The 13,563-nt window shown below is 42.0% G+C and overlaps 1 protein-coding gene across 1 annotated transcript; it reads right to left on the bottom strand.

The window, feature by feature from the left end:
- Positions 1-639: 639 nt before the first annotated feature.
- Positions 640-8,707, bottom strand: LOC135503091 (protein odd-skipped-related 2-like). The gene is made up of 5 exons (XM_064796422.1): positions 8,379-8,707; positions 7,198-7,438; positions 6,450-6,605; positions 4,842-4,941; positions 640-3,044 (listed from the first exon to the last, which is right to left on the bottom strand). The coding sequence occupies exons 1-5, from the start codon at positions 8,674-8,676 to the stop codon at positions 2,817-2,819; spliced, it is 1,023 nt and encodes a 340-aa protein (XP_064652492.1). The 5' UTR covers positions 8,677-8,707; the 3' UTR covers positions 640-2,816.
- Positions 8,708-13,563: the final 4,856 nt, after the last annotated feature.

The following is a 13,563-nucleotide window of genomic DNA, read 5'->3' as shown; positions in this document are numbered from 1 at the left end:
TTATCAACAAGCGAAATGTATCTTAGAGCCACAAGACAGGCAGTATGTTGAGATTTTTCCTTTGTTTTCGTCCGAGTTTCGTATTTGTTTTCATAACTCCCTCCAGTTTTTTAACATTGTCGTTGCTAATAAACTCGACAAAAGTGTTGGCGACGGAGCCGTAGTGCCAAGCGATAACCAACTGGAAGAGTCAACAGGCGGGGATGATAACCAGCCAGAAGAATCAAGAGTGCAAGAAACAATGCGACCATCGGTCTTCCATAGACTGTCTTGCAAAGTTGATCGGAAGGGAAATCCCTGGGCAACCGATTTGGCCAAAGTTGGTCATAGAGCATCCTGAAATAACTTCGCCCCTCGATGCGAACTTACCTGGTCCCGATTGTTTCCAAACAGGGTCACTTGTTGCTAGACAGGCGTCACCTCTTGCTGTAAAGTCATATTTCATTTGTCTGAGAATTCCGCCGGTCCAGAGCCCGGGGTACATTAAATTCCATTGCCTGCTGGTTCGCCATCCTCCATGACAGCGGGAGTGAAGTCAGGACCCCAGACTACTATCGCACATATCATGCCGTGACGAAAAAGAAGAATAGAAAATGCTGATATCAAATTATCGAAACGTTTTTTTATTTATCACAATATTTCAATTATTGAGTACTTGATAAATCATCATTTTATTTACAATAATTTTGATGAGTTAATGATCAATGTATGTACACAATCAAACGACAGTGAAATAACTTAATAACATCTAATACTAATATAGCAATACGCTTTGGCCTACATTAAGAACAATGAAGCCGCTTACATTACACTCCGAACGCAGTGGACCGGCCCCGTTCCTTACCATAAGGAGACCCAATTAGGATGACGCAATGGACTGCGCCGGGAGTCTTACACTACTATACACCTTTCCAGAAATGGAGCGCTGAGTGTCCGAGATAGTGATGTCATAAGGGGAAATTAGGCCTTATGGTGGAGGGACAAAGGAGATAGTCATGGTTGACCAACACACTTGAATGCCTTTAATGACGGACAAGGGGGGAAAAGTTAGTTCCAATGCAAGCCACCAATTTCGGGAAGCATGTATAACAGTGTCAATTTACCTAGAACAATGCGTTGATTTGGAATAGCACATTCATTGAACTATTCACATGCCACTGTATCGCGACTTTGTAAAATGTCTACGAAGGGTTAATACACAATGTTTTAACCCCTGCGAACCCCTTTGCTGGGGTTGTCGGAAGAATTCAGTTCCAAGAAAAACGCCAGTTGGCGCGTCACTATAAAACACCAGTTCAGTCTGAGAATTTCGTTTTGCCCTTGATACAAGGAACAATTCTCAACTAAATGTTGTACATCAATTGTTCAAAACAAAATAAAATGCTCGAGAATAAAATAAGTAATAGTTGAACATGATTTTTAATATCTATATACAAAAGTTCAGTAACTCAGTGGCCTCGTCATCCCCCAACGACACAGACACACAGACGGCATCCATTCACGGATTCCATCCAAGGCAACTATACAAAGACACCAGTAGCAACCACAGAAAGGAATGATGATTACTTTCGTCTGTTATCGTTTCAAACAATCCATGTTGTTTTTGAGACAGTGGGATTTAAACTACCATTTCATGCAGACATTTCAAGAAAAAAGACAAATGAAAAATCACGGTAGCACATATAGTGGTCGAGATAACATGTCCCTGCGGCGAATAACACAAGATTCAAATGCCACTGAATAAAATAATCAATCGAGACCAGTACTCATAATAAAGGCAACAATAATTAGGTGGGTGGCCCAAATAGTTCTCCGCATACCCAGTTGGATGCTGAATGTATCTGGAATCACTGTCATACTGTGGAATGGTATTGAGAATAATTGAAGAATAATATTGTCGAGTCCTCGTTTCGACCCAGTGGAATGAACGTGCCCGTGACTCCCAGTGGAGTCATGCGAGAGAAAATCATGGCTGAAAGGGTAGGCCTGTGGTAATTGTATAATACCTGTAGCGACCTTAACTTACCAACAGCAAATTGGTGACGAGATTTAAAAGAACCTACAGAGGACGGCTGTCACAAATTCTTCGATATAGGGATATGTAAGGGGGGGGGGGGGGTAGTCGAATTAGGTGTCACGGTCCCTATGATATGTATAAAGATATGTAAATTAATGACACCTTCGTCACTTTCAAAAGTTGCTGGGGTGATTAAAGAATACGATTCCCAGCCGTCGATTCATAGTAAGGTCTCACCGGCACGCACTGAGCCCTGAATGTAGCTACAAAAAACTACGCAGTCCCGTAAAACTACAGAATATATTGCACTTGTTTGCAGTTCAGTCTGAACATGCCAATTCAGTCTTTTGATATTTTTACACCAGTCAATCAGACGCCTCGTACCAGGGTCGTAAGAAGGCAGCAATTGTTCCCCTTAGAACAAATTAGACACAAGTGCTGCCATCATCATATCAAAATGCCTCCTTTAAGAATATCCAATATGACATTGCCTGCAGCATGAGGCTAAGAAGTTTCTGACATTTTGGTCCGTTCTATCAACTTTCTCCGTTTATGTATGGTGAACCAGTTGAAACCTGCAACTGCAACTATCTTTTTTCAGAGTCTTTCAAATAAATTTATTTGAATTGAAAGACTCTGCTTTTTTCAGCCAACTGTAGATCACCGTCCTTCCTCGGCCCCATGTACTTGGTGTTTCAACACGATGACGAGGTTGTTAGCAGACAACAACAAAATCTCAATACTTGTTTGTTGGCACAGTCTGTAGACACGAAATTCGTTTGTTATTGATTTCGTTTTATCAGACGACAGTGATGAACTCATCCTCGGAGTCAGGTAACATGTTGGCACCACACGGAGTGAGGTTGTGCGTCAAACTATGACGCCTGAGATCACAGTTCCTCCTGAAAACCTTTCCGCAATTTTGACAGTCGAACGGTTTAATGTCTGTATGCGTCAAAAGATGGGTCTTTAGGTTGCTGCGTTGGTTGAAGGTTTTCCCACAGGTGGCGCATTTGTGCGGAGATTCCTGAAATGACATAAAGAGGGAGACGCTATAGACCAATTCAGATAACAATTTTTTACCATTTAAAAAATTGAAATTTGTCGTTACAAGTGTTAAAAAAGTGTATGACAAGATCGTAGCAATTTCGAAACCATGAAAAATGAGTACTTAAAAGTTTCTGACATGTGCTCAATGTAAACAAACAGTGCATTCACAAATTTCCGAAAGCAGAATTTGTCGATTGTTCCAGTGTCAATTTTGCATCCGCGGCGCGCTCATTTGTAATGAGCCAATCAGAAAGCTCTGTTTGGGTTTAGTTCTGGACGTCAAACTTTGCTTTCGGGATAGGAAAATACAGACAGACAGGAAGGGAGACAACACTGAGTGACAAAAGCCGCAGTTGAGGACATGCAAACTGACTATAAGAATCTGTCTGGAGCCACTGCACCTGCGCAGCGCGTGCTGCCACCTTTTGAATGCAAAATAATTACTTTGTCCATGCGCAGAGAGTAGGGCGGGCAAGTTGAGTTACAAAAAAGCATGCCGTTTGGAGATTTGTGATTTTTACTTGATAGAAAGTATATCGATCATAAGATCACTGATAATCTTTCGGGAACAAAATGAGCGACTCCTCCGTTTCCCAAGTCACGAAAGGCTACACCATTAAACGTATCAACCAATTCCCACTGACTTGCGTAACACTGTGATAATCGCCCGAGAGATTGCGAAACTGTAGCACCGGGTACCAAGCCCTCCTCATCGCGACATCGAGTCTGACAACTTATCACCCGACCCATGCATGCAGTAGCCTGCACTCTTAGTCCCCCCCCCCCCCCCCCGCAGGCACACGTTGTTCTTAGAAGGAAGGTGAATGACGATTTCTCGTCACAGGAGCTGTCCGTGAAAACGTGATGTAGAAGTATGAATATCTTTCTCCTGGCCTCAAGGCGGCGCACCCTATTTTAATCTATACCATAAGGACGCCCTTTCCCGCGCCGCGAAAGGCAGAATCTTTCTCATATGGGTCGGTTACAAACGCTCTTGGAACATAAATTACACAGGACCCTATACGGAGCAAAACATATCACTTTTGACCAAAGTTATTATCTGGAATGAACCATGCACAGAGATTTCGTTTTTTCGCTTTGCGCGGATTCAACCAGGGTGAACACAGCTGAGTCGTCCCCGGAAGTTCGTAAAGCGACCTCTCCAGCAGTTTGTGTTTTGAACGTCTTAACTACAGATTATTCCTTTCATGCCTCCAACCTCTTCAACGCGGACTCGAAATACACAACTTTCCCCGTCAGAGTCAGGAAAGGGTAACAACGGGCCGGGTAGGCAGTGAAAGTGCCCCATGTTGACAAAGAAGACGACTACAAGCAGTGCGAAAGGAGCGGGTCTTGGGCTTGCGGGGATTGAGTGCGGTCGATATGTTAGGATCTACTCTTTTGGTTCTAGTAATTCGAAAAAATATCAGTTTCTATTAGGCGTTAGTGCTATCTTTATTTTGGAGTTGTCTCATTTTGACAACGCAAAAATGAAGTCAACGCCTAGTCAGTGAAGCAACGCCAGGTTTGTGAATAAATCCAGGCAAATTGGTAACCTCAGATATTCCGCCGCCGCTACGAATCTTACCAGTGTCAAAGAGATCAATAATCTTGATTTTTCATAAATAAAGACATTTCTCCAGGGTACTAAATTTACTTTCACACCGGGTGATAAGAGTATTGGCGGCTGGATATCCAAAGCCTCGCGCACTCTAATCCAACCTCGCACAAAGGTGAAGAAAGCGGGCATGCGTGTGCTATGTTTAAAGCTTACTTGCATGTGAAGTGTCTTGTGAACTGCAAGGGTCCGAGACTGGCAGAAGCCTTTTCCACATTCTGTACACTTGAATGGTTTTTCTTTTGAGTGAATATATCTGGAAAGAAAAACAAAAGAGCAGCCATTAGTTAAATTTTCAACTGGTAAATTTTTGCATAAATCAATCAATAGTCAATCAATCAAAACACCAATCAACAAGAAAATAAAAATCAACCACTGAACGCCCCAATCAACAATTTAAAACATCAATTCAGAAAAAAATTGACTTGTTGGGGTAAGATTATCGCGATCCTATTCGGTCAATTTGAATTATTCTTTCACCAGACGAAGTTTTATTAGCATATCAATCCACACTGGAGAGAATTTGGAAATAAACAAATGTCGCTAAATGTTTCGAAAAAACTGACCAAGTTAGTAATATAAAATATGTTGACGGAGAAGTTCACCGATAAACGGGAAGTTATGTTTATTGTTGATAGGTGCCATATGTTTCTCTGGCGATAGAACCATGCTATAACTTGTTTATAAATGGCCATCTTTTACCATGTTTTTACTAATTAGCGTCTTGCCAAGCGACCTCTTTAGCCATGCTTACAGTAAAAATGGGCATAATAACGATATGTACCTAATGCTTGACTGGCCGGGGCCCAAAAACGCCCAAAAAATATGTATCATAAAACTCGCCCTCAACAGGATTCGAACCCACAACACAGTTAGCGGCACTATCTGTGAGTCCGACGCGCTGTGCTCTGGGCTAAAGTGGCTCATGCCAATAGACGGCCGACAACATTGGTAAGTTTGATCCGGGAGTTTGATCAACCCTTTCTTAGACAATTTGCGCATGTCCGGCTCTGTCACCGTTAACCGTTTGCGCATGCGCGTGGTGCTCATTCAGTGCTCGATCGCCTGTTGATATATTTGTTGAATACTAAATAGCTGCTATATGAATTTATTGCTTATTAGAAAATAGCAGCCAGTTTTGTTTATATAACTCTCACAAAAGTCCCAATATCCGCAGTTCAAATTTCCCAAATTAATTCAGGCAAGTATGATATGCTTTAACTCGATACCACGCCTGTACCCTGTCTATAACTTTTTCCAATTCAATTCCCTGCCTAACATGTTTAATTCAACAGTTTCAAATGACAGTGGGGTAATTTGTTTAACCCTAATGAAACTTTATTCCCGTCCAACACTTCGCCGTAATTTTGTTTATATTCAAAATATTATGGAATAAAAACAAAATTGGACGAACGCCTGACGAAGTTCCGTGCTACAAGCAGGTTTCAAGACAATCTACGAGCCAGGATTTGGCAATTAACCCTGATACAATGTGGAATTTGGGAAGGATTCTTGCGGTGGACTACTTTTTTATCAACAGGGTGGCCAGCAAGTTCGTACGGTGCATTGTTGTGGGGCCGCCGCACGAGGTAATTGCTTTTAAGAGGGAATAGGCTTATTGCTTTTTGCATCGTTTTCTCTACGCTTTACGTGTGGCAATAACGTTTCTGAAGTCTTGAGGCCAGCTGGAAGCCATTTTTGTATGAATAGCAAATATATCTCAGCCGCAAATGGCCCCTTTAAATACTTGAATTTCATTCTTACCTATGGTCTCTGAGATGATCTTGCCTCCTGAATGCTTTGTTACAAATGTCACATGTATACGGCCGTTCGTCCGTGTGTGTTCGTTCGTGAATGAGAAGATTGTAAGATTTCGTAAATTTCCTTCCGCAGTATTTGCAGATGAATTCTTTCTTGGCCCTGGAGGAGTAAAAGAAGGTTACATTATTAAAAACCAGGTGGCAGCACTGATGATACAAGGATCTCCGAATTGTGCTTTATTTTCGCTTCCCGAAAAGGTTTGTAAATGCCATTGCGGGCGCGTTTTAGCCTGGAAGGAGTTCATCCCGACTTCTCTATTTTGATTAAAGTGCACAACGGGTTGTGAACCTCTGCATTTTAGTTTCATGGATCATTATGCCAATGTTTACCACACCAAACACCAAGACAGGTGTCTCTAAAGATGTTACTGTTAGTGTTAATGAGGTAGATCTATATATGACACGTTAGCACATTTCAGCCATTGATTTTAGCATGCTTAGCACATTGGATACATCTGTTCCGTTACCAAAGCAAAAGTGACGTCATCAATTAATCTAGTTCCGGGCTGCGCAGGAGTCTTCACCTGTTCGCGTTGAGCCTCGATCCTGTCATCGCACCTTCGCATCTCGTTATATGAATAGCTAAGTCGCTAATTTCTGCCGAATTCAGGATCAATAAATCGGAAATCGCCCCAAATTCTGCTTGCAGAAACCCGTGTTATTATGATATCTACATGTAATTTTCAAATTACCTTGCGGGTCCTCTTCCTCGTGGCTTTTTCTCTGCTAGTTGTTTGCACTGATTGCCCGGATGTGTTGGAATTATGGGATAGAACCCGCTTCGTAGGGGGTCGTGTCTGAAGTCGTTGATTGGAAAATGATGATTTGGCGGCAATGCGAATGGCTGCAATTTTTCCTCTTTAATGGGGTCTGGTTTCGTGCAAGATTCGGCTAAGTGCGCGAAGTCAAACCGTGGCTTCTTCTTGGGGGTTTCTGAAAAAGACAGGAAAAACTATGTTTGGAACGGCATCTTTCTCGGTCATTACCTTCAGAAATCCAATATGGTGGCAGGCACACGCGGCCATCTTTCTTTTCCTTCGGGCTCGCTTGGCATCCCGTTTTAAGACGCTGAAACAATTCGTCACTTCATGACAAGTTCTTTAAAATACCCAGAAGAATTTTAAACATTTCCAACAAATGATGTTTTAACTTCGTTTCCGCAGGCGTGACAAATTTCATCAATTTCCTCTGTTTATTCAGCGGCGTCCTAAAAGTCACGCTCCAATCGCGATCAAGTAGGGGAAGGACGCTTATGTCAGTAACAATCTGCACAATCCCCACCCCGAGTCAACAGAAACGCACAAATTACCAAATCATGTTCTCAATCGCGGACGGGAGAGATAATCCCCTGCTCAGAACCTCAGAAAGTACCCGGCTGATTTCCCAGCTGTAGATTCGAAACTACCGCTCGTGATTTGGGCTAGCTTATATTGCCGCCATTCGCAGGTGGACAAACAGACGACATGGATTTTGTGGTAATTCTAGTAGGCGAGCTTTGTCTTTGGCTCAACTTGCTGCTGGCTGACAGGGGAAGCACAAATCTTAATTATTTTCTGTCAACACTGATGGTGGCGAGAACAAATTGTGGCGTAATGGAATTTTTACAGTTTTCTTGAGAGAAAAATCTGCAGCGGGGGTAGGCGCATTTTGAAAATCAGAAATAGAACCACTAAAAAACGTGGCATTGAGGACAACCTAGCCTATTTTTTGTAAGTTCTGGTTAACTTAATAGGGTCCGTAAAACAATCGTGGTTCCAACATCTAGAAAACAATGACGTCGGGAGCAAAATTTGGCGATGAGCACAGCAAAAACTGATGACGAAACTACCAAATTGTGATTACGTAAATAGCAAATCGATGGCGAAATGCTTACCTTCTGTTTTCTCCCGTATTTTCTCTTCAACTTTCATGCCAAACTTTTTCACGTCCGTCCGCAGATCCTGGGGTGATGTTGGTGACCCAGGGGCGGTGTCTGGCGCGGGGATTGCACGGAGCGACGGATAGTAAGGAAAGGCCGTCTGGTATGAAACCATGTTGAGGAAGTTGAGCCCCGGGAATGGATACGCCATCGGGAGATGTGGCACCTGTGGGTGCCGCGACCGGAGGGCGGGAAGAGCCCCAGTGAGAAAGCTTGGGTGAGGGTAGAAGGGCAGGGCGAGGTTGTCCCGCATGTCTAGGGGTGAGGTCGGTGGCGTTGGCGGTATCTTCTCTTTCCGAAGATCTAGAAATGTGAAATATATAAAATATAAAATAACGAATTATATGATATAATGCTGTATACAGAATTGAGGCCTTAATCCTGAGATTCCTCTGAAAAATTGGAAATGTTCAATCCTAAAAGTTGTTTCAAAATTATTGGTAACGAAATCAATAATGCTTTATCTTTTACGATAAAGTTTCCTAACATGCGTATTTTAATTAATGGACTAAAAAATATAAGTTACTTTTGATTATAATATCTTATGCTGAGAATTATTAGCTAAAAAGCCTGTCAGTTCTCAGCCAAAAAGTCAAAGTCGAATGACTCTAATGCCTCCATGTAAATTTCACAGCAAGAAATTGCCGTTATTTTTTTCGAAAATCGTAATAACTACCCCGACTGGCTCCCATTATAAGAACAAAAATTCATTTGAAAAAATGATTCACGTCAAATAAAGTTCAAAGCGACAACGACACCCGTAGTGCAAATATCTTTTTTTTTAGTTTGTTTCGAGTTTGAAGGTCTTTTTATAGGCGTTGACCCTTTAGTGTGTTAAAAGGCTTCCACTTAACACATTTTCCTGCTCAACTGCCAAAAAGATGACCTCGTGTTTTTAAAATGTTAACACTCAGCTTAATAAGATGATAAAGGTCAGCGCTATCAGAGTAACGCAGTGCCGTGAGAGCGGGATAGCAGCAGTGCCTGTCACCTATGAGGTCGCGGGTTCGACTCCCGGTCGGCGCAGGAATTTGATGAGACGCAAAACAACAGTTTCCTTTGCACGGTTTTTGAGAGTGTGGTGCGATAGTGAGTTGAATTAAGAGAGATCTGAATAATACTAAGTAAACGCGTTGGGTCTCTTTACAGCCATTTCAGAGAACGCGCAGCAAATGGTAAGCTTACAGCGTTTTATACTTTATCCTTCTCTAATGGCAGGCATTTGGATCGTTTCTAAAATACTCTCAGACAAAGATTGTATTTTAGGAACTGCTGTGGGCACCCTGGAGAATAAATATCCCTGATTGCCGAGCATCTTGTCAGGCCTTCCAACTTACCGAGCAGACTGCCTCGGATAGTGCTCCTTGAGGCCTGGGAGAATGGCTGCCTTACAAGAAAAACATCCAAAACGTGCGCTCGTTCGTAACTTTTCTAAAATAAACTGTGTCCATCTGGTAACATCGGCAATATGTCATCATATGCACTAAATTTCGAGGTAAAATAACCAGCGGGTTACTCTGTGATGCACGCACAAACTCCATCAAAGTATATTTGACAATTTGTTCGCTTTCCATAGCACAAACCAGCAGGGCATTTTTATTTTTATTTTGCAAATCATACTTGAAGAACCTTATCACCAGATGAACACAATAACATTTTGTTGAAAGACCAAATACCGCAGTTTTTCTAACTTTATTAAATAAATTTTCCTTTCCCAGGACAGGCAAGCTCGGCAAACTTGAAGGCTTGATAACATGCTCAGCATTTTGAAATTACTGTCTGAATTGATATCAAATTATTGCTAGAAACCAAGTATTCTCTTTAAATTCTCATAAATTAGCAATTATACAACAATACGGACTGACAGTTAGTTCTCTTTAAAATAGACAAATTCGAGTGATGCCGCATTGAGAATGATCACAAGCTCCTGCCAAAGGTTTTATCTGAAATATAGGCAGGCCTGAAGAACTAACCGAAAGAGGTGCAAATAGCAGCGAAATTATTTAAACCGTTAGATTACAATGCCTGAAACTTTGCTGAAAAATCAAGAAATGGAAAGACACTTTCTTAAAATTGAGAGAAAAGGGAAGAAGTTTTCTTAAAAATAAGATTATGCAAAGAATTTTTTTTTTAATTCAGAGAAACGCAAAGAAGTTTTCTTGAAAGTAAGGAAAATGCCACGACGTTTCCTTAAAATCAAGATAGAAGTAAAGAAGTTTTCACAAAAAATCAAGGGAATTTCCAAAAAATGTTCTTAAAATAAAGAGAAAAGCCAAGCAGTTTCCTTGAAATTAAGAGAAATGTCCAGAAGAGACGAGAAGAAAAGGTTCCTTACCTGTCGGAAATGAACTGACCAACATTCTCAAGCTATCGAGATATTCCGAGATAAGAACTCTCAACAATAGATTCAATCAAAACAAAGCCGATGATAAACTCGAAGTGGAACTCGAGCTTGCTATATCACGAGACTAGTAATGTGCCATGAAAGTCCACCAAAGTTTATATAGGACTGCGTGCCGCAAACCTTGTCCCAGTGACAAATTAGCTGCGAAGTTAACACATTTCCTGATGCTTGCGAAAGGTGTGGCCACACGGGGACGGATCTGCCGCGCGAACCAATCAAATCGCGTGAGGCGTGGTTTCGTTGTTTGCTATATCGCGAAAGTGATTCAATCCTGGATTCAATACTCCATGCAGTGGTGTGTTTGTTTGGGGTTTTGTGGGCGGAATGTATTGTTCGGCTGTGTGTATGGAGTTTATCTTGTGATTTATGACATGTGGTTCATCACACAGGTGTAGGCTGCGAATAGATGACAAGTGCTGACGACAACCTGTTTTATGATTGCGACCTGGTTCCAGGTTTGTTGCCGGAAGTGATTAACCCCGTTTGGATAACTGGGCGCTAATTTCTGCGACATTTCACCAAACCGATAAGAGAAATAGCGAATAAAACTGAAGGGAAAACTAGCTCAGTGACTCGTTTGTCGAACACTGGTTTCTGCAACCATGCTTATAGTCAGTCATCGACTTTCAAAGGACAAGGGTCCCGTTTCACCGGAAGCAACAAAAAGAAAATGTGTGCGTGAGAGCAGAGTTGCATCAGCAATATCAACAGGTAAATCAATCCCTGCAGTTGCATCTCGCATGGCGGTGTCGTTTTCGTGTTCCGAAAGGGATGTTTTGTCTGGTCAGTACTGTACCGAATGAGCGCCTGTTAGACAAATATAGAGATTAATTCTAACCTTCTTAATTATCTGACTACAATGAGCGGGTACCTAACGGTAAACAACTATTTCAAGAAACAATAGGTCACACCCAACACGGCAAAGTCTGGGGATCCAAAGTCACAACAACGCATGACGCTGGGTAAACAAGTCGAAAGTCAACAAATTTGGTCCTCAGTTTCCGCTAAACCCGACCAGAGGTATTAGATAGGTTTCGCAAACCTTACGAACGACGAAATACGAGGGCCTATGCATGGTGTCATCAAGCCCTGCGCGAATTCATTCACGCGGCATTCATATATCGGGGTTCAGACTCGGCAGCAGATGGAAACAGGGAACGCTCGAAAACCTACTTGAAATGGTCCTGCTGCGACATCACCCGGGAAGATTTTCAGAAAAACCAATCAGTAGGCTATATTGTAGTTTAAAAAAAATCTTCAGCAAGTTGGAGGAGTGAAACTCTTGCGTAGAGGAGAGGAGGAGGAGATTCGACTCATAAGGCTTTTTATTGATCTTCATTATTCTGACTGATTTTAGATATCGTTGTCCAAAATGTGATAGAACGAAATCTGAGATTTGACCGAGGCATTTCTATGAATCTTGGACGCGCGTTAGCCTTTTATTTTGGTAGTTTAGGCGCCTAACACCGAATAAACAGATCACTTTGACAGTAAACTACTCAATAACCTGTCATTTCTCGCATGTTGAACTTAAACAAACCCGACAAAGCTACACATAATTAGATTTGAAAGGAAACAATTAAACCCTTTAGGACAAGGAGGGGACCCATTATCGCCAGGACGGCCATGTTTGAACGGCCATTATTGACAGTTTGGACAGTGGTTGTTCAGCAAAGAAGGTACATATCGCGAAGGCCGTTGCAAAATGGTAATCGTTTGTTTACGCGCCACGCCTGAGGAAGGCCCGTGAAGAATGAGCGGGCCTTTGCGCTAGCGCTACCGTGCATAAGGCTATTATGCTTGAAAATCCGAAACAAATTTCTAAATATTTTGACAGGATATTTTACCCGGTGTAAGTTGACTTAGTTCGGTGCGGATTGACAATCCTAAGCTAGGCCTAGTACACAGTAGTGAGCATGTTTTTGGACGCGCCGTCCAATGTTGTTTGCGCCTTCTTTGAAGCACTGAAACCGAAAATACCGGGATAGATTCGAAAAATCGACACGGCAACAGCATCGAACGCGATTGAGTGAAGCAAGTATTTCCACGAAAATCAAGTAAACACTTTCGGCACAAAATTCAAGATGGCCGACGCCGCGGAGCCATCTTGAAGAGGTTTTAATCAATTCGATGGAGGGTACTCTCCTCGCAATATCAATCAATTTCTCAAACATTTTCATGTCCACTAAAGTATTTCGTTCCAAAGCGCAGTGGGTACGCAGTCTGCAACCAACTTGTAACAACCGTGTTGTAGAACACTGTACGCGCTATAAAACCGCCTGAAGCACAGCCGATTTCCCAAATAAAAGCTGACGATCTACATTTTTATGTTGTATAAAACATCATTGGGACTTCTCATTTTTGTACGAGTGTTGTTGTAGTCGCCAAAAGGTAAATACCTCGATGCGGATTATCTATTTATGCACTGGTTAAAAAATATTCGGCTTGCAGATCCCGGGATAAGCTTCAATGATCACCGCCAGGTGCCGCAGGCTGTTGCTAAGCAATAGCGAAATGGATAAAATATAGGACAAAGAAAAAAGAAATATACTTTTGCTGTGCCGATCAGAACAGCAAACTTCAAAACGTATACGAAACGTGTTTTTAAGATAGTGGCGTAAAGATGGCTACGGTGGCGGCCATTTTGATTTTTGGAATACGCCTGTACGGACAGTCCTCAACCCGAATTAGACTGAGAACTGAAAAAAATCAAAGGGCCACTTCTTTTCAGCAGTA

Source organism: Lineus longissimus, chromosome 19 (assembly GCF_910592395.1).
Source record: "Lineus longissimus chromosome 19, tnLinLong1.2, whole genome shotgun sequence".
NCBI lineage: Eukaryota > Metazoa > Nemertea > Pilidiophora > Heteronemertea > Lineidae > Lineus > Lineus longissimus.
The sequence above is the reverse complement of the archived record's forward strand: the minus strand, read 5'-3'. Positions and strand labels throughout refer to the sequence as shown.

Coding starts and splice junctions, on each gene's coding strand:
- LOC135503091 (XM_064796422.1), bottom strand. CDS start 8,676: ATGCGGGACAACCTCGCCCTGCCCTTCTACCCTCACCCAAGCTTTCTC. Junction 7,439..8,378: donor AATACGGGAGAAAACAGAAG/GTAAGCATTTCG, acceptor TGTCTTTTTCAG/AAACCCCCAAGAAGAAGCCA. Junction 6,606..7,197: donor CGAGGAAGAGGACCCGCAAG/GTAATTTGAAAA, acceptor TTACTCCTCCAG/GGCCAAGAAAGAATTCATCT.